The sequence below is a fragment of the Nicotiana tabacum genome, chromosome 7, assembly GCF_000715075.1.
Source record: "Nicotiana tabacum cultivar K326 chromosome 7, ASM71507v2, whole genome shotgun sequence".
In the NCBI taxonomy this organism is placed as follows: Eukaryota; Viridiplantae; Streptophyta; class Magnoliopsida; order Solanales; family Solanaceae; genus Nicotiana; species Nicotiana tabacum.
The window spans coordinates 106,692,554-106,718,158 of NC_134086.1; the positions used below are offsets into that span (position 1 = coordinate 106,692,554).

Consider the following 25,605-nt stretch of genomic DNA (forward strand, 5'->3'; position numbering starts at 1 on the left):
ACTGAAGAGAAACAAAAAGAAAGCAATATCCAATGATATATGGACCATCTTAGTTTAAGATTTGGCTGTTAAACTTGTATGTTGGTTTAAGCGCAATATTTATCTATAGTTACAGAATTTACCTTAAATGACGTAACACCTTAGCACTGGAATGTAATGAATCCAAATATGATAGAATGACATTGCCAACTCCAACAAAATTTAAGATTGGACTACAGTGCATTGATTTATATCCAAACGCTTCATTTTCCTCCTCCAATCCATACTGACGGGGAACTGGATTTCGTTATCTTCTATATCTTTTTAATCTTTATTGCAGCCCATCATCCTCATTTGGCATGGTGTGTAGATCTTGGTTTTGAAAAATAAAGGCGATAATGGACGACATTCTGTACCTCAAATTCATTGAGATCTACCAGTGGCATTTTCTTGGCACGAACTGACAATTACACTTCACATCATTAACCAAACTGCATGCAACTCCTAGACAGGTCGATTCAGTGCCTAGCAACTTATATACTCACTAAGTAGTTAGCATGTGTAGTCTGTGATGAACAAAATGATTCTCAATCTCCCAACCATATAAAACCGCATAAGCTTGAGCTGAGCATATTCCACTATTCCCGTCCCTTTAAACTGTGCAGTTACACGGTTAGGATCCCTTCAATTGGTAGGTATCTGAAGCCGAGGATAATTGAATGTCAGAATCAATCACTGACTTGGCTTTGTCGGACACTATCTGGAGGTTGGATACGGGTGTCTTAACTTTTCTTGATTCAAGCTATCAGAAGCATCAGAAGGAATTTCAACTATTACTGATGGTCCATGAATTTCCTTCTGCCTTGATTGAAACTTGAGTCTCAGCAACAATGAATTCGTCATCACGCCAATAGAGCTCAAGCCCATGAGGGCTCCTGCTATTGACGGAGTAAGCATGGTTCCAGTAGACGGCAGCAGGACTCCAGCAGCTACTGGAATTCCAACCTGTTGTGAGCAAAGATGAGAAGAAAGACAATATGAAGAAGAAACCAAATCTCAATTGCGGATACAATTGCACACAAATTATCAGCAGCAAGATTAATATGGAATCAGATATGTGACATATACGTAGCTTTAGATCTTCAATATGTGACCGACTACTCAAGATCTTGAAAAAAAAGAGGAAATGCACCAAAAGGAAAGAGAGGGGACAAGGTAAAAGAAAGAATAAAGAGCATTCCCATCAGTGATTTCAAGCAAACTGACAGATATTGGTTAGGTGTCCAAAAGGAACGACTTACCGTGGAGGACAAGAAGCAAGAGTCTTCTCCCCTCCCACAAGTTTGAATACGCTTTAATAATGGTCATTTTAAGTCCTTAATCAATGTTTTGCATGTAGCAAATCATTGTTCTCTATGGATTAACCAGTTTATTTGTCCAAAATGATAATGCACATAGAAACACTTCCTGTTCGCTTAATAGACAGCTAAGATGAAAAAACTTACAATGTTGTATCCGAAGGCCCACCAAAGATTTTGTTTTACAGTCTTCATGGTTAGCCTGCTTAGCTCCAGAGCATCGAGCAACTGCAGCAAGGTGATTTTGTTCAAAAATTATGGTACAACACATCGTGCAAGATAAAACATCATAAAGAAATTTTAGTATCCAGATCTAGATCAATGTATCGATGTGTGTGTGTGTATATTTGTAGATTCAATATTCGACCCAAAACCTGTACATGAGCATATAGAAGACACGATTAATTAAAATTGTGCTCTCTCTAACAAGGTAAGTAAAAATGTTTAGATAAGGTGCATGTGACAAGCACCTGCAGATGGTCCTTTGAGGCTAGGTATTGCATATTTGAACAGTCAACTTATTCAAGGTGCTCAGAAATTAACATATAAGCATGGGATTTTTCATTCCCAAATGCTATGTCAGGGATTCAGGGAATTCATTATTCAAATGGCTCTTTTAGAAAAAGTAGTTATCCGTTCCAAACAATCCCATTAGTTTAAGTATAATGCAATAACTATTTATACCTGTAGAAATACAATATTTTCGGCATGTATTCTGAAGGTGGAGAGAGATGGATAGATAACAAGATGAAACCTTGGGGGGAAAAAAACCAGAGACCATGTTTGCAGCTTGAAGCAAGGTTACTCTAGTTCCAGAAAACACAAAAGAACATGAATGGTAAGGAAGTTGCAAAAAAGAGAGGAGGAAAACCTGAGATAGCCGATCGTGCATCAGTACAATAGAAGACACATCACTTGCAGCTCCAACTCCACCACCAATAGCTACTCCTACATGTGCTGATGCCAAGGCTGCAGTGTCATTTATTCCATCACCGACCATAGCTACAACTCTCTGATCCTTTTGTAGTCTGCTTACAAACCTACTCTTTTCATCTGGTTTGACTCCATAAAATACCTGAATTCAACCATTTATCTTATTGGCATTTCTAATTAAGTGATGTAGAACTTGTTGTAATGTGTTTTAGCAAAAGGATTAAAACAGTTTAACAAATATTTCTGTCAAAGGCAGTGCTTATACAGACCAAAGTAAACATGCATATAATACCAAAAAGAAATGCAGTAAAAATTTTATTTCTAATAAATGTGCAAGACTAATGAGTACAGCCAATCTGGGACCAGCATTTTTGTTATATTCCACTTCTGCACTTGTCTTTTAGCTTCTATTGCCGACATACTTACGTAGAATGCTGTCCTTTAATTTTGGAAAAGATGACAGAGAGCAATAAGAGATGCATTTCCCAATTGAATCCAATAAAATTACATCTTGAATATATTATCAAAAGCTAAACATACAATAAAAACCTCCCAGGTCAGAGGTCTCTGTACTGTCATGGGCTGCTTTCCAGACACGCCCCATGACCCCTTGGCCACGCCCCATGGCGGCCTAGCAAGCCTCACAATGCCTAGCGCCATGGTCGGCCCCGTGGTCTTGGCTGCGCCAAGTGACAAGCGCGCATGTGCCTCTGTCGCCTCACCGATGCCTCTCGCCAGCGCCCAAGAGCTGGCCAATGACAACAGCGCCGCGCGCGCAGATCCTGATGCCTCGCCAGCGCCCAGTTGCAGGCCCATTCCAGCAGCGCCTCGCGCACAGACCCTGATGCCAAGCACCAGCGCCCAGCCTCAGGCCAACACAGCAAGTGTCACGCGCGCCCACAGCAACGCGCGCGCAGACCCTGACCCGCAAGACAAAGTTGCTGCCATCGGACTTAGTTCTACCTTGTAATAAACAAAGTCCTTTTCATTGTAATCATAGGTTAGTTTACATCATTTTCATTCAGTGTGCTTCTACAGCTTTATTAGGACTAGTCATGTAATGTTGGTTTATTTTTTTAAGCATTATTAAGGGGGACCAAACAATCAAACATTTCAAGCAAGCATTTTTCTGGTGTCTCTCCCCCTCGACACCACATCTTTGTAATCAGCATTTCAGTCATCAATAAAATCATCATCACCATTCAAAACCCAATTCTCTCTCAGCTTCCGCAATTGCTCATGACATTGGTTTTCCCGCACGGCACTAACAATCTAGTCTAGCGTGCAGAGGGGACCTCATTGGCGGACAGCAACCGCACTGACATCGGTTGCTTAGCCTTACGTTGCCCTTCCAAAGAACATCAGGAAGGCGTTGCGTAACAGTACTAATCCACATATTCCTTTCTAGAGGTTGTAACAGTAAAACTAAAGAGCCAATAAGGTGACTATTAAGTAATTAGTCATGTATAGAGCCACATCGGGAAGTAGATACCTATTATTATGTAATCACTGTATATAAATAGGGCGTTGAGCAACACTTTAAAAAATTAATAATATTTTTTCCCGTGCATTCTCACATGGTATCAGAGCATTAGTGAGAAACCTATCGTTGTGCATCATTCCAGCAACTTCCGGGAAGAAAGACCTCGTCGCCGTGCAATTTTTCGGCGACTTAGAAGGATGTCCGTAAGCAAATCACTTTCTGCTGGTGCTGTGCAAAAACCAACACCACCACAAGACTCCTCAGGCTCCAGCGACCAAACTCCAGTCAACCCCACCGAAAAACACACATCCACGTGCCCTCACGCGCCGGAAAAGGAAGATATTTTCCGGCAAGATCTAACCCACGCGCCGGCGTGTGAGCCCTGTTCCGGCCAGATTTAGAAAAAGTTCTAGTTGAACAGTCGGATCGCCTAGTAATTCCGAGTCTACCCATACCTTTTTCTTTTTATTCCGATCACTTTGAGATTTTCCGGCAACTATACTGACTTTCCGATGGCCACAGTGATTTTTCCGACGAAACTTCTTTTGGACAGATTACTCAGGAGTTATTCCGAGTCTTTTCATTCAAGTTTAAATCAAAATCCGACCATTTTTATATTTTCCGGCGTGAACAGTAATTTCCAGAAAAATTTTGCTTTTTCTGGCGCAACATTATAATGGCATTCGTATCAGAAGCCTTTAACTCACAACCCATTGGATCTAATTCATTGAATCCAATCCAGATGGTTTCTTTACCGGATTATATTGAGTTCCTTAGTACAAAGCATGTAAACAGACATCTTCAGCAATAGCTTCCGTTGTTCAAATAGATAATATCGTGACTTGTGTCTCCCAATCTTCAACCTCTGAGTCTTGGGTCATTGATTCAGATGCATCTGATCATATTTCTGGTAACAAATCTCGTTTCACTACTATTTTATGTTCTCAATCTCTCCCAACAGTCAAAATGGCCAACGAGTCTCAAACCATGGCAACTGGAATAGGTCAAGCAAGTCCACTTCCTTCCTTACCTTTAGATTCAGTTCTTTATGTTCCCGGTAGTCCTTTTAATCTCATAGCTGTTAGTCGCTTAGCCAACTGTTTTATTTCTTGATGACCTTGTGTTTATACAGGAACGCAGCACAGGGCGAATCATTGGTACCGGGCTTGAATCATATGGACTTTATTACCTTATCCTTGCAAAATCACATGGGCTCACATCTTGTCTTCCTTCAACAACTTGTTTTGTTACCGATTCACCAGATTTATTACATAAACGGTTGGGACATCCCAGTTTGTCAAAACTTCAGAAAATGGTACCCGGTGTATCTCACTTGTCTACTCTAGAGTGTGAGTCATGTCAATTCGGTAAGCATACCCGCTCCCATTTCCCTCGACGTCTTGATAATCGAGCTAAGTCACCTTTTACTTTAGTCCATTCAGATGTTTGGGGTACTAGTCGGGTCAGTTCTACCTTGGGATTCCGCTACTTTGTCAATTTCATTGATGATTATTCCAGGTGCACTTGGATATTTTTGATGAAAAATCGATTTGAGTTGTTTTCTATTTTCCAGACCTTCCACGCTGAAATTCAAAATCAATTTGGGGTTTCTATCCGCACATTTCATAGTGATAATGCCCTAGAGTATTTGTCTTCCCCATTTCAGCCGTTTATGAACTCTCATGGGATTATTCATCAAACATCTTGTTCGTACACATCTCAACAAAATGGGATAGCTGAAAGAAAGAATAGACATCTTATTGAAACTGCTCGTATCCTACTCATACAATCTCATGTTCCGTTGCATTTTTGGGGGATGCAGTTCTTACATCTTGCTATCTTATTAATCGTATGCCATCTTCAGCCATCTAGAATCAAGTTCCATTCCCTGTCCTGTTTCTCACTTACCTTTGTTCTCTCTTCCACCCCGTGTCTTTGGAAGTACGTGTTTTGTTCATAACCTTACTCTAGGAAAAGATAAGTTAGCTCCTCGTGCTCTTAAGTGCGTATTTATGGGTTACTCGAGAACGCACAAGGGGTATCGATGCTATTCTCCTGACCTCCAACGGTACCTTATATCCGATGATGTTACTTCTTTGAAACCCAATCATACTTCATAGGTTCACGTAATCACTTAGATATTTCTGAAGTACTACCAATTTTATCTTTTGGAGATTCAATCACTATCTCCCCTTCATCTTCCGCTACAACTCCAGCTCCACCACCTACAACTCTAGTTGCAGCTCCACCACCTATAGCTCCAGTTCCACTCTCTGCAGCTCCACCACTCTTGACTTATCATCATCGTCCACATCCAGAATCAGGCCCAAGTGATTCATGTCCTGCATCAGATTCTGCACCTACTGCGGACTTGTCTCCTTTTAGTCAACCAATTGCACTCTGCAAAGGTGTACGATCCACACTTAATCCTAATCCCCATTACGTCGGTTTAAGTTATCATCGTCTGTCATCACCTCATTATATTTTTATATCATCTTTGTTCACTATTTCTATCCCTAAGTCTACAGGTGAGGCACTATCTCATCCAAGATGGCGACAGACTATGATTGACAAGATGTCTGCTTTACATGCGAGTGGCACTAGGGAGCTGGTAAGTCTACTTTTGGTTGTCGTTGGGTTTATGCAGTCCAGGTTGATCGGCTTAAGGCTCGTCTTGTTGCAAAAAGATACACTCAAATTTTTGGGCTTGATTATAGTGACACTTTCTCTCCCGTGGCTAAAGTAGCATTTGTTCGTCTCTTTTTATCCATGGCCGTTGTACGTCATTAGCCTCTTTATCAGTTAGACACTAAGAATGATTTTCTCCACGGTGATCTTGAGGAAGAAGTTTATATAGAGCAACCACCTGGTTTTGTTGCCCAGGGGGAGTCTAGTTGTCTTGTATGCCGATTGCGCAGGTCACTATATGGTTTGAAACAGTCCCCTCGAGCTTGGTTTGGTAAGTTCAGCACAGTTATTCAGGAGTTCCACATGACTCATAGTGAAGTTGATCACTATATGTTTAATCGGTATCCTGCTCCTAATCTGTGTATTTATCTGGTGGTTTATGTTGATGATATTGTTATTAAAGGCAATGATCAGGATGGTATTACTAATTTGAAGCAGCATCTCTTTCAGCACTTCTAGACTAAGGATTTGGGCAGATTGAAGTATTTTCTAGATATTAAGGTAGCTCAGTCTAGCTCAGGTATTGTTATTTCACAGCGGAAGTATGCCTTAGACATTCTTGAGGAGACTGGAATGATGAGCTACAGACCTGTTGACACTCCTATGGATCTAAATGCTAAGCTTCTGCCTGGACAGGGGAAGCCTCTTAGAGATCCTACGAGATATAGGAGGTTGGTTGGCAAATTGAATTACCTCACAATGACTAGACCTGACATTTCTTTTCTGGTGAGTATTGTAAGTCAGTTTATGGATTCTCCTTGTGATAGTCACTGAGATGCAGTTGTTCGCATTCTTCGGTATATAAAGTCAGCTCCGGGCAAATGATTACTATTCGAGTATCGAGGCCACGAGCAGATTGTTGGGTACACAGATGCTGATTGGGCAGGATCATCTTCTGATAGACGTTCTACGTTTGGATATTGTGTTCTAGTAGGAGGTAATTTGGTCTGTTGGAAGAGCAAGAAACAGAATGTAGTTGCTCGATCTAGTCGCGCCATAGCTATGGCAACATGTAAGCTAGTTTAGGTCAAGCAGTTGCTCAAGGAGTTGAAGTTCGGAGAAATCAGCAAGATGGAACTGGTGTGTAATAATCAAGCTGCTCTTCATATTGCGTCAAATCCAGTATTCCATGAGAGGACTAAACACATTGAGATCGACTATCACTTTGTCAAAGAAAAGATACTCTCAGGAGATATTGTTACAAAGTTTGTGAAGTCGAATGATCAGCTAGCAGATATTTTCACTAAGTCTCTTACTGGTTCTCGTATTAGTTACATTTGTAACAAGCTCGGTACATATGATTTATATGCACCGGCTTGAGGGGGAGTGTTAAGTAGTTAGTCATGTATAATGTCCCACATCGGAAAGTAGATACCTATTATTATGTAATCATTGTATATAAATAGGGCGTTGTACAACACCTTAAAAAATTAATAATATTTTCTCCCATGCATTCTCACAGTGACAAGCTCCAGTCTCAGGCAGTGAAATAAAAAAGATAGGGAAAATGAATTGTATAGCCGCTCTCACATAATAGCCGAAAAATGTATATTTTTTGTATTTTTTTTGTATATATATACATTCTGCATGCATGTTATATAATTTGTATACACTTTTTCGGCTACCAAATGTAAATAGTTTTTAGCGCGGGCTAAAAATGAAAAAAGCCCAAAAAGATAGGGTTAATTACTTTGACCATCCTAATTTAACAAAAAAGTAAATAGAGCTCCTCCCTAGTTTGATGTTCCATTAAACATATCTATTTCGCCACTATGAAGTGTTAAACATCCGTTTAAAACAAAATGGTGTCAGCAAAATATGATAGCAACACCAGCTTATGATACCCTTGTGAGAAGTTTGAGACATGGAGCCTGCAGGGTTGGAATGTTACCTTCAGAAGGCTCCTCAATGACTGGGAGTTTACTAGAGTGATTGAATTCTTCAAATTGCTGGTTAGTTTCAAAGGTACTGTAGAAGAAGAGGACAAAATTGTATGGGAAAGAAATAGCAAAGGAGTATATACTGTGAAGTCAGCATATGATACTTAAATAGTTCCGGACAACTACAAGCAGGGCCATGGCACTGTAAACACATCTGGAAGGTGAAATTCCCTTTTAAAATAGCATGTTTTTGGTTGGCTTGTATCAAAGAAGCTGTTCTGACTCATGACTTTTTGATGAGAACAGGAATGCCATTGTGCACAAAGTGCTTTTGTGTGGAGGTGAGATTGAAACAAGTAGTCACCTCTTTTTACATTGCAGAATAACCAGCAAGTTGTGGTATTTATTCATGAGTATGAAAGGGTTGAGCTGGACAGTTCCTAGGACAACTGCAGAAATGATGGCATGCTAGAATGATCCAGCTATTTGACAGAGGCAGAAGAAATGGTGGAGCATGATTCCAGCATGTATTTGGTGGACAATATGGAAGGAAAGAAACTCAAGATGCTTTACAGATAGAGCTAATTTTGAAAGAAGATACAGATGGATTGTATATTTTTGTTTCACTTTTGGTGTAAAGAAGCCCTTGTAGAGGATGTAGAGTCTGTAGTTAACCTCATTGGATCCTTGTAACCACCACAAGACTAGGTTTTTTGCTCTTTTTGGGGGGTCTTGCAACTTTGTTTTACTCTAGCACAATCTTTGTGCTAAGGTTTACTTTATCATATTTATATAAAATTGGTACCTCTCAAAAAAAAAAGTTTGAAGCAACTTAATACTTGAAAAATGAAAAGAGAGAGAGAGAGAGAGAGAGGGAGGGAGGAGGGAGAGTATTCATCTCCTCCTCGGACTAATTTCTATTTCTCCCATTCAACTCCACTGAGCCCCACCTTTCCATATTTAAGGAAACCAACACCAGCACACCACTGTTCATGTGGATTAACTACCCTTCCCCCTGCAGTGGTGCACAAATGTCATCCCAGCCTGCAAACAACCATCACGGTCATTCCTTCGTGAGTATTCCAGCCAGCATCAGACCTCCGTACCACTTATTCTCGTTACTGTTTGGTCCCTATGCTTTCTTTTCTATTTCTGATTCCATTTGTTGTCCTTCTATATCAATCTGTACAGATTGATTTAAAGGAATAGTTAGGAATTCGTGTTGAATGATAAAGGAGGCTTTTGATTGTGCGCTAAAGAAGGTGCATTGAACTATGGTTATTTTTATAGTTAGTTTCTTAGGATGTTTCTAGGATGAAGGCGGCAGCTTGTCTTCACTATCCTCACAATTTGAGAATCTGAAAGTTGGAAACTAAAATAAGGAATAACCAAATAACAATGAAAGGATATGTCGCTCAGGGAACAAAGAAAATAGGGTATGACAGGAGGATTAGAATTTTTGTCAAAACACATGCAATTTTAATCCGCTCATATCATTAGGTGGAGAGGTGTCAAATATTATTGAACGAGAGAGATGTCCTTTTAGTTTCATTATATTTTTTTGATAACCCTTTTTAGTTTTATTATATTAGGAGGAAGGTCCAACTAATTGATCCAAAAAGTTAGATCTTTCAACTTTTATTCAGTTTGAACATACTAAAAACAGGAGAATTTCCATGCACAGTGATGGTCGTAGAGGTTAGTATTCGTCTTAAATCTGCTAGTTAATTTACCATATCCTTCACAGAACACCTAATTTCATGACTATATGTCTCGCTCTACTCCAACAAGATTGACCGGATTAATCCATTTTCATGGACATTTTTAAAAAGCAGGGGGAACAGGAAAATTTGATATAACAAATTTCTATTTAGTTAGCCATTATCAACTGTGAATAAAAGGAAACGGTTGCTGATTCCTATTAGCTATCATGGACTAATACATTGGCCCTAATTTCTGCTAAGCTAATTCTCCATAAAGAACCTACATTATGTACCGAAACTAGTGGAATTGTGGAAACAATATAATGAGCTAATTCTTTCACATCTCAGTGTAGTTCAAATATTGGTGTCGTCACCACATAATAAGCTGTACATCCTATTAAGAACCATCTTGCGAACTGTCAGTTATGGACTTCTACCATTCTCTCTTATCACAATAAAAAGGCAATGAATGACACGAAGTACAAATTCTGTAAGGATGACCAGAGATCAAGGTCTTATTATTAGAAAGCTCATAAAAACTTCCTCCTAGCAGTTTTTGCTACTTTGCTTTTACGATGCATATTTCTCTTCAGCGCAGCAGTTACTTCCTATCATTAGCTATATCACTTTTTTCTGATGATCCATTAGCTATATTACTTATTGTGGATCTTTTCCTTTGGAATCATTAGGTCCATTAGGCAGCTTGTAATACACAAAAAGATATAAAGAATGGTCCCAGAACTAAGATGGATTCTGGTCTTAAGAAAGATGAAACCGCTTACATTTTCCTTAGGGATGCCAACAACAGAAGCGACGTACTCGGCAGCATTCTTTTTGTCACCAGACAGTAAGTAAGTGCTAATCCCTTGTTTCGACAGAGATTCTACAACATGCCTTGCGTCTTCTCTGATCTGATCCTCAACATAAATTAGACCAGCAAGGACGCCATCAACTCCCACATATACTACTGATTGGTTCTTAAAGTCATCAAATTCTAGGAGCGGATTCTCAAGAACTCCATGCCTACACAGTTTCAAGATGCATCTAACTGGGACTGTATTGAAAAGGATAAAATAGTGTTCAACAGAAAAAGATAGTGATAAGTGCAAAAAGAAGAAGCTACCTTTTGACCCATTCCAGTGTGCCGACAGAAATCCTTTTATTATCAATATACCCTACAGCACCAGATCCAGGCTCCTCCACGAATGTTCCATCCAAAACCTGCATGTACACATTTAAGAAATTGGATGCTCACACTGCTAGACATTGACATTTAAGAAGTTGGAGGCTCACACTGCTACACGTTGACAGTGGACAGAACAAACACCTAAGCCCAACTATATCCCTAGATTAAATTATGAAATCCCAGGTGTTATGCCTCATTTGTTTTTTTTTTAAAAGATTAAGACGTCTGAATCTGAATACACGTCTGAATATCAAGATGTGTATTAAGATTAAGATATCTAAATCTGAATATACATCTGAATGTTAAGATGTGTATTAAGATTTGAATACTAAATGATTAAGACTGTTTGACTTTTAACACATAAATGTATAAAATTTACCTTTGTTTAAAAATTAATAACATAAAATTCAAATAAATTACTAATTAATCTAATATTCCATCAATAAAATATATAGTTTTTGAAAATATGATAGTTGTTGGTGGTGATGGCTAACGGTAGTGCTTATGAATGCCGACTAAAAGTGATGGTTGGTGGTAATTTAGGGTAGTAGCTAGTGGTGATTGGTAGTGGTAGCTATTATGACTGTGGATGGTGGTGGTGGGCGGTGATATTTAATAATGGCGGGTAGTGATGGTGGTAGTTGTGATTGAGGAAGATGGTGGTGGGTGGTAGTAGTTTATAATGATGGACAGTGCCAGCTATGATTGTTGATGGTGATTGGGTGGTTAGTTGTGGTAGTTGAGGTGGATGTGTTGGTTGTCATTGAGAATGTTGGTGTTGGGATTGGTGGGGATGGTGGGTGGTGGTAGTCTGACAATGGTGGCGACTATGATGAGGATGATGATGATGATGGTTGAGTATGGTGGTGGTGAGTGGCATAGTTGTAGTTGATAATGGTAGGCGATGGTGGCAATTAATAATAAATATGGATGATAACATCTTAATGAAATTAAGTCTCATATCTTAATCATACAGACCTATTCAGACCCATTAAGTAGTTGTGAAGTAAAAAAAACAAAGACACTTAATGATTAAAATCTGAGTAATTAAAATTCAGACTTTAAAAACAAACGCACTTAATGTCTGAAATCTGAATGATTAAGATGCAGACCTCCATTAAGTGCAAACAAATAAGGCCTAGTCTCCTCTGCATCTTAATGCTCAGCCAGCACAAATAGAACAACAGCATGTGATCATACATACATACATATATATGAGAGAGTAGTGAAGTCTTACACAAAGGAATAAGCAATAAAATACCCCAAAGTTTCTTCCTCAACAAGCCCTAATTAAGACAGAGTTATGGTCTCAAGCTTGTAAGCTGAAATCCAGCTAGTTACAGTCAGATAACCAAGCAACACCCAATTAAACATGACGGATTCTACTGCAGACCTAAATAAATAAATAAATCTCCTCTCTAAGACTCTAACAGCTTAAACTTTTAAATGAGATGTACACGCAATGCAACATGGCACGACAGCATGCTGCTGTTCTGAGTCGCACATGTATCCACCAACAAAATGGTTCCATGGTCAAAGAAAAGTATCATGCCTGCACATGAGCCGGCATGTTGCAACCATACATAAATAAATAAAAGTGTTTATCTCTAACAACTTAAGCTTAGATGATGTTCACACAATTCAACAGACTCAAAGAAGACGTGTCAAGGGGCAAACTGAAACCTCGTTGACAAAAAAATAAAAGGTATTTTGAATTCCATTTGACTATCCTAATAAAGAAGCTGAAATTTCAAAAATCTCAACTTGGAGAACCATACAAGTTTGAGGCATAGTGCAGATGATGATTTACTAATATCTGTAAAACCAAACTATCATTGCATTGCCGATATATGTGCGTGTGCGCGCGCACGTAAGAGAAAGATAACATGGACAAATACTGTTAATATATCATGCAATTCAAAGGGCTGAGATTTTCTAATACAAAGGGCATGTGCATAATTTGGATACTCTTCCTATATAGAAATAGGTACACACTTTAAAAGGAGCACTTGGCATGACTTACCTTCAATTTTGGAGAATTCGCAGTCCGAGCAGCCTCTACAATTGCTTTTCCAATTGGATGATTGGTATTTGATTCAACTCCAGCAGCAAACTTCAGAATATCAACTTCTGACCACTGACAAGGTGAAGTTGAATCTTGTCTGCACCAAAACTTGGCTCATTATCTCCAATGAAGAAATATCGTTAACACCTTTTCTTTTACCAGAAGGTACACCTTTTCTTTTACCAGAAGGTGTCTGAAGTCCACTTTAACTTTACACATTTTCATAGTTCAATTTTCTGATCAAAGAAATAAAATCCAAAGATTGGCAACTAAAGTGCAACATGGAAACTCTCAAAGCAACAGATGAGAGCAGCAATAAGAAGGTTATTTAGAAAAGGAAAGGACAGAGAAAAAGAAGTGAACAACTAAAACAAGAGATGAGTTAGCAATGAGTATAAAGGACGTTAAGTGCTTATTGGTTGCTCTTATTCCATCATGCAGAAATGTACATGGTTTTCCTCTTTTTAGTATATTCATCATTCAAACAGTACGAAACAAGTATATGAGGAACAAATGTTAAGTGTTTCATATTGCTTGAGGGAATGGGTTGTTGTCTCTTTCCATGATCTTGGCAATGCTCACCTTATGTGCTAACTTTTGGTCGAGTTAGACACAATATTTTCTTAACATGGTATCACAACCACACTCATCCTAATTCTTGGTTTACCGAATATTCAGCCACGTTATGTCGTCCACACGAGATATTTGAGAGTGCAGAAAGGTGTTGAACCACATTAGTTGGAGGAATGGACTACTGCCTCCATATAGGGTCTTGCGCAATCTTCACCTTATGAGCTAGTTTTTGGGGTTGATCAGACCCTATCTCCATTTTATTAAGAGAGAACAAATAGGAAATACAAACATTGGATGCTTTTCTTGTGGATGTTCGTTTAGTATGAAGTCAAAAAGAAGGTAAGAGAGAGACTTAAAAATTTATCCAGTAGATGGTGTATTCTTCAAACAAAGTCAATCTATTAACAAGTGTTTATTGATGAAAATAACATGTTATTAAAAGAACGGAAAAGGGCCAAAACTGCCCTCAGTCTATTCGATTTGGTATAAATGTCCCCCGTTCACCTATTGAGCCAAAAATGCTCCCACCGTTGTCTTTCAGGCTCACTTATGCCCCTATGACTAACAGTCAACGCCAAATTTAAAAAAAAGGTTATTTAAATTACACGTGGAAACTTCTTACTGGTCCAACTTTAAACCATGACCCAAATATCCACCCGGAACCCATTTTCTTTTCCAACCCAAAAATCTGACCCGCCTAAAAAAGGTCAAACTCTTGATTGTCAAAAAAATTAATTTCTCAATCTTCTCAACTCTACCACTACCATGGGCTGCCACCACCCCCTTTCCTCCGTAGTAATCACGCTGACACCATGTTTGCTCCATTCCTCCATTTTCAAACAATAACAACAAGAATGCTATGCTAATCGAAAGGGTCTGATTTGAAATCTTTAATTTTTTCCGATTTAATGTCTCTTTTTGTTGTGAAAATGGGATTTTGTTCAAGGATGAAGCCATAAAAGTTCCAATTTCTACAATAAATTACCATCTGGGTCTAACATCTTACTACGATTTTACAAAAATCACAAAAATTCTGAGGAGAAAAATTAGACTATTCGCAAATTTGAAGTCCAAGAATTCATAGAAGGTTCTTAGATTATCTTATGATGATGAGAAAGAAAATGAGATTTACTACTGTAAGTGACATTTGAGAGTGCAAGTTAAGGTCTTTTGATGAACATTTCCGAAAAATGGCAGCTCCAATGGTAAATGTAAAATGAAGAAGATGATAAAAAAAAAAAGGGGCCAAAACAACCCCTAGACTATTGGATTTGGTACAATAATATCCTCCATCCACTTACGGATCTTCACATATGGGTGGGTTTAATTCTATTTGGAGTGGACTTTAAGTTCAGCCAATAGGAAGTTGACACGTGGATATTAATTAATTTTTTTTCGACAGGACCGTTAGTCATAGGGGCATAAGTGAGCCAAAAAAATAACGATGGGGCATTTTTGGCTCAATAGCTGGACTGAGGGCATATTTGTACGAAATCGAATAGTCTGAGGGTTGTTTTGGTCTTTTTCCGTTAAAAGAAAATGCTATAAAGAAAAAACAATTTCCTTATTTGTTATGGCCCAAAAATTGGATACCTAATATGCCTGTGATTGACCTGCAATGCAAATAAAACTAACGAAGTCTTCCTGAATGATAAATAAAACTTGCATCACTCAGTTTTCCATATTTCAATCACTCTTCATTTCCCAGTAACGTAGTATATTAAGAGTTTTAAAGTGCCCTGGCAGAAAATACTTTTATCAGAGAATAGTCAAATCTACATGACATGAAGAACGCAAAAATGGAATTATAGAAGCTCACAAAAGTTTACTCATTTCATCCTAATATAATAATCTTAGTTTGCACGAGATGTCTATGAAGTGAAAGAGTTAAAGTACGGATTGCTTAGTATTTATCAGAAAACAAGCGAGGCTTGTGTGTTTTAAGAATAGAAAAGAAAAAATTGTATTTTAAGAGTTTCTCAATTTTTTTGTTGTTGATATAATTCAAAAATTATATGAAACCCATTTTTGCTTATTAAACAATCATTTTGATACTCTTATGTATCAAAACTTTATATTGATGACGATCAGAAGTTCCTTCTAAAGAAAGTGGATTGCATTTTGAAACGCCTAACAAAGGCATGAGAGAGGTAGTATAAATACATTTAAAGTTTGCACTCAACCTTGCATCTGGATCTTCTTGATAGCCTTGACCTTGAGACACCACTTTGGTCACAGTTGGTCTACCAATAGTCAGTGTCCCTGTCTTGTCAAAAACAACTGTATTCACCGTTGAGAATCTTTCTAGGACACTTCCACCACGCAAAAGCAAGCCTTTAGTGGCACCAAGTGAGGTTCCAACCTTTACACAAAAATGTCTCATCATTAGTAGTGCATCAGCTGTTAGGATCATGCCTGGATTTAGTATGACAGCACTACAGGATATGTATGTCTTTACCATCACTGCAGTAGGAGTGGCAAGACCAAGTGCACATGGACAGGCAATAACCTACAACCACAAACCCGAAGTCAATTACGGCAAAACAAAGAGATAGAAATATAACCATGGGGCAGAAGCATGCTTACATGATGCAGAAAAAGACAATGAAACTAAAAACAATACAGAAACAGCAGTAGTGAATCAAAAGATTTTATAAAGGATTACTCAATCAGATTTGAAAAATTATCTTGTGGGATGATGCAGAAGTAAGTCAGATTTGAACCTTGTTGGTGATTACTGAAAGTCAACTCAGTTAATATGGTTTTATACATTAACGTACCAGCACAGTACATGAGAGCTGCAACGCTAGTGAAACTACACTTCCATGATAAAGGGTGGATGGTAGAATGCGAGCACCAAAAAGGTTCCAGAACATAAATGTGGCAGCAGAAAGTGTCATTACCCCATAGGTAAAATGCCCAGCAACCTAGTTAATAGAAGCAATTAAGCTTTTTTCAGGACAAGCCTACAAATAAAATTCCTTTTGCAAACAATATTAGACAGTCATTTGGGTGAACCACGTAACCCACCAACAGCCAAATATTGTGTACATAAGGAGAAAAAACAGCTTTAAAATGGAAACCTTGTCAGCCAACCGCTGTACAGGAGCTTCTCTACTCTGTGCTTCTTCTACTAATCGAACAATATCTCCAATTGCAGTCTCACCACCTGGTCGTCGCACTTCAACAGTAAGTGTCCCGTTAAGGTTTATACTTCCTGCCGCAACTTCAGCCTAATTCATAAGAATATATCTATCATGATATTATAGGAATTGAAGATGGTGTTTAAATTGGATATCTGTCCATCCATAGAGCAATATTTTAAAAGAATAAAGTAGTTATTGATATGAGAAGATAGGTTGACTACCCCAGGTAACTTCGTTACAGGTAAAGGCTCCCCAGTAAAACTTGATTCATCAATTGTGCTTCTACCAGCTCTGACAATTCCATCAGCTGGAACACGGTCCTGAATTTCAACAAACAGGTATCAGTAAATTCAACTGCTATTGCTTGCTATTTCTAATCAGAATATCTATACTGATCAAATAATATGCTTCATTTTTAAGCTAGTAGATAACAGGAGGGAGATCGACAACTCAGCCGATTCAAGTAAGAACTGTCCCAATACCACTGAAAACAGATCAAGGGAGACCTAATAAGGTACAATGTAACGTGAAGACAAGCACATCTTTACTTACCCCAGGTAAAACAATGATCTGATCCCCGACAGACAGACTGTTAGAAGGAACTTCAACAGTGGAGCTTGATTCCCCTGAATCGCTACTGACTACAAGTCTTGCTTTAGATGGCAAGACATTGAGAAGGCCTGTCATATCGCTTGTGGCTTTAATTTTAGCTCTCTGCTCAAGATTTCTTCCCAGCAAGACGAAAGCAATCAACATAACAGGCTCCTCAAAGAATGTTTTCCAACCCTAGAGCAAAGCTAGTTAGATGAATGCTAGCTGCAGGTATAACTGATTCAAAGCTAACAATAATCACTCTGAACGACTGGGAAGCAATGCAATACTGTATTATAGGGAAGTTAATGCTCTTTTTAAGGACAACGAAAGAAGTTTCTAAAGCCTCCAAGTGAAGAATACAAGGGATTCTTATTTGTATAGATAATTGCATGCACTTAATAGAGGATGCTTGCTCCTAAAGTTCATTGATTAATACCTACTATTTACGGCTTAGCAAACCTTTCTAACAAAAAATTTACTAGTTACCGGAAGAAAAATCATTTAGAAAAACAAATGGTGGAGCCTCAACAAACAATAAAACATATTTAGGCTGAAAGTCTTAAGGCACTTTAGAGAAGTTCAGAAAGCGCCTCCTTGCTTTACTTTCAATTATGCTCCCACTTATATTCTGATAACACTCAGCTTTGTCTTAGTAAGAGATGATATCAACCATCTAGCGATTTTCCTATTTGACAATATATAGATAGTTAGATACATTATACACATAAAAAACCAAATACATAGACAACCCCTTAAAGTTGTCACCAAATTCCATTTAGACGCCTTAACTGAGGCTTGTACCCATTAAGCACCTACACATCATTCAGAGTGTACCTATTCCAAATTCTTTGATTGCTGCTTGTTGGTTAATTGTGGTTGAAATGGTGCAAACTTGTGGCATGAAGAAGAAGAAAATTTAGTCATTTCTTCTTTAGCCGGAGATTTCGCCACTTCTTCTTTAGCCAGAGATTTCGCCATTGGTGCCGCTTCTATGTGCCGCTAGGAACCTAACCACTACCTTTCTAAAATTAGATTAATTAAGGTTCTTCAATCCTAAGAATTATGGCTAAACTGCAAGTTTGCAACCTTAAGTCTATTTTAAATGAAAAAATATCTTAGGGCTGGTGGATATGGTGGGAGAGATTTGGAGAAGAGATGGAACTTCGTGGGGTGGTGGTTGTTGGGGGTGGGGGGTGGGGGGTGGGGGGGATTATGCGGAAATAATTTTTTTCTCAAATTTTTAAATAATCTTTTAGCACTAATGCCACTAGTCCTCGTCTCATTCGTCAAGTTGGCATGTCATTCGTGTTTGAGTTACACGCACTTCTATCTTTTTAACTGTTGTGATTGAAGTGTTCAATATGTACACTTTGAATGTTGTTAGGTGCTTAATAGATACAAGCCTCAGTTGAGGTGTTTAAATAGAATTTGGTGACAACTTTAGGCAGTAAAGAATAATACAAAGAGAGCACAATGCACGTCTCTGAAGCAGGGAGCAAATGAATACTAGCGATCTTATATACCAGACCTTATCTTTACCATTTCCTTTTACATTAGACATATTTTTGGGCATGTTAACGGCTTTAGGTTCAGAATTAAGTTTTAGGGGTTTGTTTAACTATTGTAAGCTGCTATTTAAGATTTTCATAAAATCATTATGTTTAACAGTCAAAGGGGACTGGATGAATGGAAATGTTTTTATACTCCAGTATTTTACCCCAAGTACACAGTACCTGCAGAACCTGATTACATGAAGTGTATACTCAAATCTTTAGATGAAACATTAATTCACCAGAACCAAGTACAGGATATTGGTAAAAATAGTTACCAGTTTTGGTATTAAGGCTGCCATTGAGCTGACAGCAAACGATGACAAGGCCCCAAGACCAACTAATGTATTCATGTTTGGCGATCCTTTAATTAGGCTTTTCAGACCATCAATAATAAGTTGTCGACCAGGTACAAGCAATGTAAACAGAGATAGAGTCATATGGAAACCCGTGGAATGCATTGCATGAATCCATGAAGCCTTAGCTCCAAAGAAATGAGAGAGATGGCCGACAAGGCACACTGCACATAAAGCCCATGAGACTGCAAGCCCCCGACCTGTTAAAACATTAGGTTATTAGTGTTGAGGTTATTACATCCTGATAAAATAGGTCCCTTAAATTGTGAAATCTCAGAAAATGGCTAGAAGAGGCGCTCTTAAGTAAGGTATGTACCACTTTCTTTCAGCTGAATACGCTTTGCATTCATCTTCTTCTCAAATATCTCAAAGAAGTTTTCCCTTCCGGAATCTGCATTGAAATAGATCCATGTCACGCCAATACACATGCAAACACTTAAAACAAGAAGGTGATATGCAATCAGATCAAGAAGGAAGATATCAGTGCTGATGATATTATTTCCTTGAATTTATGATATTTTAGGGGATAACCACAATGATCAAATGACTTCTAGTTGATTCTTCCAGGACATAAACAAAGTGTTGGGACAAAGCTAGGAGGTCCAAAGAAAAGCATTAAAACAAGAAATTATGCTAATCATCCAAACAAGTTTAACTAGATTGAGTTTATACAAACACAAACTATGATGTCGTACAACTTCATCAAAAAAAATACGGTGTTGTAAAATCACTTCATCCAGTAAATGTTAACCATTATTCATGTTCACAGCTGTACCGCTATTCCTTTACACATGCAAACCATTTCCACTATCATTTTATGCACCTTGAATTTGATTAAGTGGGAGGCAAGAGGGGGGGCGGGGGGCACAAGTTGTAACATTACACACTTTAGACAGAGTCCCACATTGGCAAAATACAAAAGGTATGCTAGGTATATAAGTTAACAAACCTTAGACCCAAATGACGCGTTTTAAACCCGTGAGGGTCTAGGCCCAGAGCAGACAATATCACTAGCAGGCTGGGCTGTTACAGATGGTATCAAAGTCGCTCTTGTGTCAGCCTTGCCGATGATGGGTCAGAGTTCAACTGAATTTAGGCAAAATCCCGATTAGGTGGGGCAAATCTCAGTGCTGAGTCTAGGGGAATCCCATGCGGTAGGGCAAACCTTAGCGAGGACGTTGAGTCCATAAAAGAGGGGGTAAGAGTTTTTGGTCAAAATTATCCCTTATGTTTGAGAGTAGACTCAATATTGTCCTTCAAATATGGACCGGAACACTATTTGTCCTTTAAGTTTGCAAAACCTAGGCACAAACAGTACAACTAACAGAATGAGGTTGAAACTAACGGATCGGAAGAATTCCACGTGACTTGCACGCGAGAAGTTTCAAAAGCCCCTACCTCTGTTTTCTCCCCTTCAGCACGTTCCTGTCTTTGTTTTCTCCCTGCGAGCATGTCAAACGCCTCTATCAAGACGGCACAGAGCCACAAATTTAGGCAAAGGCAAAATACTACAGACGTGCTCAAGTTTTAGATTGCCGCTTTCGACATGTGTTTCCAGCTATTGGCGCAAGTTAGTTTCAACAAAGACGGGTAACGTGCTCGTCGGGGAGCAAACATAGCCAACTTACTACTGAATCATGGATTGCCAATTTGTAGTTGCGTGTTATTGATGTTGAAGATTCCTTAAACCCTAGAAAATACCTAAAATTTCAGTACATGGCTTACCCTTTAATAATTGGTGAAGCACGTTATGCTCACTGGCTGAGAACTCATCTGATCATGAAGATTATATATAAAAGCAATTTAGCAAGATTAGAGATTGATTACGAGCATCTGCTCTGGAATATTTTTGGAAACTCGGATATGATTTTTTACATACAAGATAATTTGAGGAAGATTCTGCAAATTAAAACTTACATAATACAATCAGAAAAATTTAAGATACATTTGAGGATATTTTAAGGAGAAATCGGGGAAGTCCGTTACATAGATGATAGATCTCGAGATTGAATTTTTTGTTGTGAAGTTGTTTTTTTATATACATAGAATTTAATATTTATACCATAAACCACAATTGTTCCTCCTTTTGCGGCCGAAAAAGAGCATCAACTTTGTTCTCACTGGCATTCTTGTAATTAATTTTTAGTGTAACACTTAGAAAGATAAAATCTGGCATAAACTACTGTGGCACAGATAAACACAATGGTGGAAAAACAAATTTGGGGAAGAAGGGTTTGCCGGGAGAAAACACAGCGTGAGGAGGGCACCTGACTCCGTTAGTTTCTAAGGCTCTAATTGGTCCATTTCATCAGTTAGACTATTTATGCCCAAGTTTTATAAACTTAAAGGACAAATAATGCTCAAGGTCATATTTAAAGGACAATGGTGAGTCTACCCTCAAACCTAAGGAATAATTTTTGCTAAAAATTTGTGTATGTAATATCCCAGACTTTAGACAGAGTACCACATCGGCAAAACACAAAAGGGATGCTGGGTATATAAGTTAACAAACCTTAGATCCTAGTGACGCATTTTAAACCCGTGAGGGCCTAGACCCAAAGCGGACAATATCACTAGCGGACTGGATTGTTACACAAGTGAAGTGAAGGAAACTATTTTAATCAAAATAATACCTCTGAGTTCTGAGTTCAAAAGATAATGAAATGAAGTTAAGATTTGGACATTGAAAAGCAGATCCAGGAAAAAATTCAGAAGTGCATCCATTTAAACTACTTTCTCCTATTTGATGATCATGAGTTGCCAAAAATTTATCCTTTTCATCACTAACTTTATAATCCTACAATTATCTCATGCAGTCTACTTCAGTTGCAAAGATCTTTTCCTCACGGTGCCTTCCTTACCTTTTATGCGAATTGACTCTAGGAGAGTGCCTTTTAATTAATAGGCTGCCGCCCACAACAGTTTAAGTTAACCAATAAAACATTAGACAATCATATGTGTTTTTAATAAGGTTGATAATTTTATTAATATGGGATAACTCTCTACCAAAAGGTAAAGAACCTACACAAGAATAGAGATCACATGTGTTTGACAACATAAATAGAAGATCACTTAATAAATTAAACTAATACACAAAAGATATACAAAATGGAGCGAAAGTGTGAAATGAATCAACAATAAATGATTAATGATCTTCCATTAACTAATAACCTGAACTACTACAGTGAACTTTTACAGGAAGATGGCTCCTATTAACTAATAACATTTATAAACTTGTCTTGGTACAATTATTCAAAATGCACGAGCCTCTTCATCATAGAAATCCCTCTCTTCAACAAATCCACCAATACTTGCCGCTGAAACTCTCACCTATAGATGAAAAGGACCTTGTTGTCAAAATCAAAATCATTGTTTTGACCTAAATGTTCTATTTTCATCAAAGGTAGGGAGAAGTGACTAAGAGGTGCTGGTGATAAGGGTTTTAGTCAATATAACAGGGACATACCATGAAGGACAATGGTTGCTCATTTCAACAAAGCTTTTGCATATCATGACGGCAAATCCCCTTCAATCGCTCCCTCACCTGTCAATTACCCACCAAGCTTCACATGAGTAATAAAAACCCCAAGTTTATTGCAGTCTCTGATCTGCTTGAAATATAAGAGGTGCTAATGGTCCAAAAACAGAATACTATTCTTTCATTTAGCACAAACCCAGAGAGATATTCTTAGTTAAATTCCTATTCTTAAGATGAAAAGCAATATCATTCAACCCCAAAAAAGAAAAAGAGAGAGAGAGAGAGAGAGAGAGAAGACGGTGGGTGGGTTTCTGTTGTAATCTCATAGCTTGTTCCTTTCCTCTTAATCAATAGTGTACTACCACTCACCTTAGATAAATAATAAACAAGGAAACAATGTCAGGCAGCTATTTAAATCGCTCTCCAAAAAATGGTCCGGAGTTACTATAGGTTCTTGTAAATCAACTGTGGCGACCTAAAACTTAGCATGGTCACTACCAAAGCAGAGGAACCTTGAGATGGTAGGAAGATTAAACACCAAAAAGATATATAGGAAGTCTGCAACTGCTCTTGCAGAATCTTTCACAAACATGCAACCATTGAAGATGTTCTATGCACAATCTATTTCCTTAGTATAGCACCCTGTCCGGCATTTGAAGTGTTAATTTTACATATACACCTACAGTTCCAATAATGCTAGTCAGAGAAAGTTAGTTCAAGCACAATCCACATTTGGAGATTTTCAATGAGATTGTTATGCTAATGATACAACATATAAAATGCAACAGTACAATTGGAAGCAGATCAAATCAACAATAAAGAAAATGCTAACCTCGAACATTAGATGTGAACCCACAAGTAGTCAAATGCTTAGCAAGGGCCTCCCCTATCTGCTTTTGCCAATTTGGTACAACCTTCGCGTCAGATACTGGCCACACTATTGCTGTCTCCGTTGTAAGATTTACAGTTGCAGAAGAAACTTGTGGCTGTTGATAAAGAAACTCATAATATCAAGTGAAAGAAATACGAATAAGGAAATAGAAAACACGTGAACTAGGAATACAAGTTATAGAAGAAAAGGCTAGCTAAACACATAAATATCTGTGAATTATGCAATTTATGCACTCCAAAAATCATAGACAACTGAACTGTTCTTGGGATGTTCGGACTTCTAACTCAGTGGTTACAAAGTACCACCGCACCCACTTTTCCTTTGTGATAATGAATGCAGACTTGGTTCATAAGAGAGAGAGAGAGAGAGAGAGTGCTTTTAATTTAAACTATATATAGAGGTTTGAGTCCACAATGTGGATCCACCCATGGTTGGGAAAATTAAACACTCTAGGCTAAGTAAGACAAGAGAATTTTTTTTTAGCTTTTCTTTTGGTACTGAGAGCTAATAATTATGTTGATGCAATCAACCGTTTTCATATTATTTAAGGAACCAAACAGTCCAAAAGAAGAACAGAGATAGCTCCTCCTTTAGTTACGAAAGCAAACCTTGTAATCAATCTACTGCAGTATTTTTGGGCTATAGAACATGAAAGCTTAATTAAAGAGAAGAATCTGTATTTTGAATACTTACTTGACTTTCTAAAATTCTCTTCACGCTCGCAGCACAGCCGCCACATGTCATTCCCTGGAAATGTGCACACACAAATTTGAGGAATATTCAATGTCAATACAAATATTGCAATATCTAAAACGAGTAACTTACGGTAACATCGAGGATAATGACGTCAGAGGACAAAGCGGATACATCTTCACTCGTTTCAGCAACAACACTAGGATTTTCCTTACCGCCGTCCGTCGCACCACCTCCATTGCCACCGCCACCGCCGCCATTACCACCGGAGCCATCATTTCCTCCACTGCCAGCAGCAAACGAAGCAGCAGAGCCAGAAACGCTCCGCAAATCCTTCCGAACCGGGCGCAAATTCGCCGTTGCCAAGCTCTTCGACAGCAAAACCGGTCCGAACCGGTTCAAACCTCGAACCTCACCGTTACATACGGCTCGAAGATGGAGCCGAGCGAGTTGACTCAGCAATACAAAGTGAGTCGGCCGAGTAGAAAAGTGACGGTGAAGTTGAGAAACTAAAGGACTGCAATTGCAATTAAGAGTTGTCGATGCTCCCAAACGAGAAATTGCCGCTGGTGATGTCAATAGTGACGACTCCATAGTAGATCTTCGACTGAGCTACTCTCTCTGCAGTAACGTAACGGATTACTTGGCAGTAGTATGGCTGTGGTTCTATCACCTTTGACTGCCTCTCTTCCGAATATGAAGCAGTCAGTAGCAGAGCGAGGCGTGAACTTGCCTAGGGGTAAGTTGGTAATTACAAAACATGAATTCAATTAGCGGTAGGTGGCGTTCCAGTCTTTACGGTCACGTGTAAGGAAACCCCACCTACTTCTCTATCCTTTTTACTGGACTAATGACTAATCTATCTATTTTACAGTACGTTTTCTGAAGAAAATATTTATTTAAAAAAAAAAAACATTCCATAAAGCAGCTCTCAAGTTATATTTTGAGATGTTTTGATTTTTTATTTTTTTAGAATATATTTTTGTCTTATTTGGCAAATCATTCCAAAAAATATACAAACACTTTTGAGTGATTTTACCAAAAAAAT

The 25,605-nt window shown here is 38.4% G+C and overlaps 1 protein-coding gene across 1 annotated transcript; it reads right to left on the reverse strand.

The window, feature by feature from the left end:
* Nucleotides 1–2: 2 nt before the first annotated feature.
* On the reverse strand, nt 3–25,325 carry LOC107763623 (copper-transporting ATPase PAA1, chloroplastic). Its single transcript, XM_016582112.2, has 17 exons — nt 24,690–25,325; nt 24,558–24,611; nt 23,805–23,958; nt 19,811–19,885; nt 19,417–19,694; nt 17,547–17,780; nt 17,216–17,314; nt 16,932–17,081; nt 16,629–16,775; nt 16,307–16,357; nt 16,032–16,210; nt 13,234–13,372; nt 11,148–11,245; nt 10,807–11,047; nt 2,209–2,412; nt 1,485–1,565; nt 3–984 (listed from the first exon to the last, which is right to left on the reverse strand). Exons 1-17 carry the CDS (start codon nt 25,149–25,151, stop codon nt 736–738), a joined length of 2,895 nt encoding a protein of 964 aa, XP_016437598.1. The 5' UTR covers nt 25,152–25,325; the 3' UTR covers nt 3–735.
* Nucleotides 25,326–25,605: the final 280 nt, after the last annotated feature.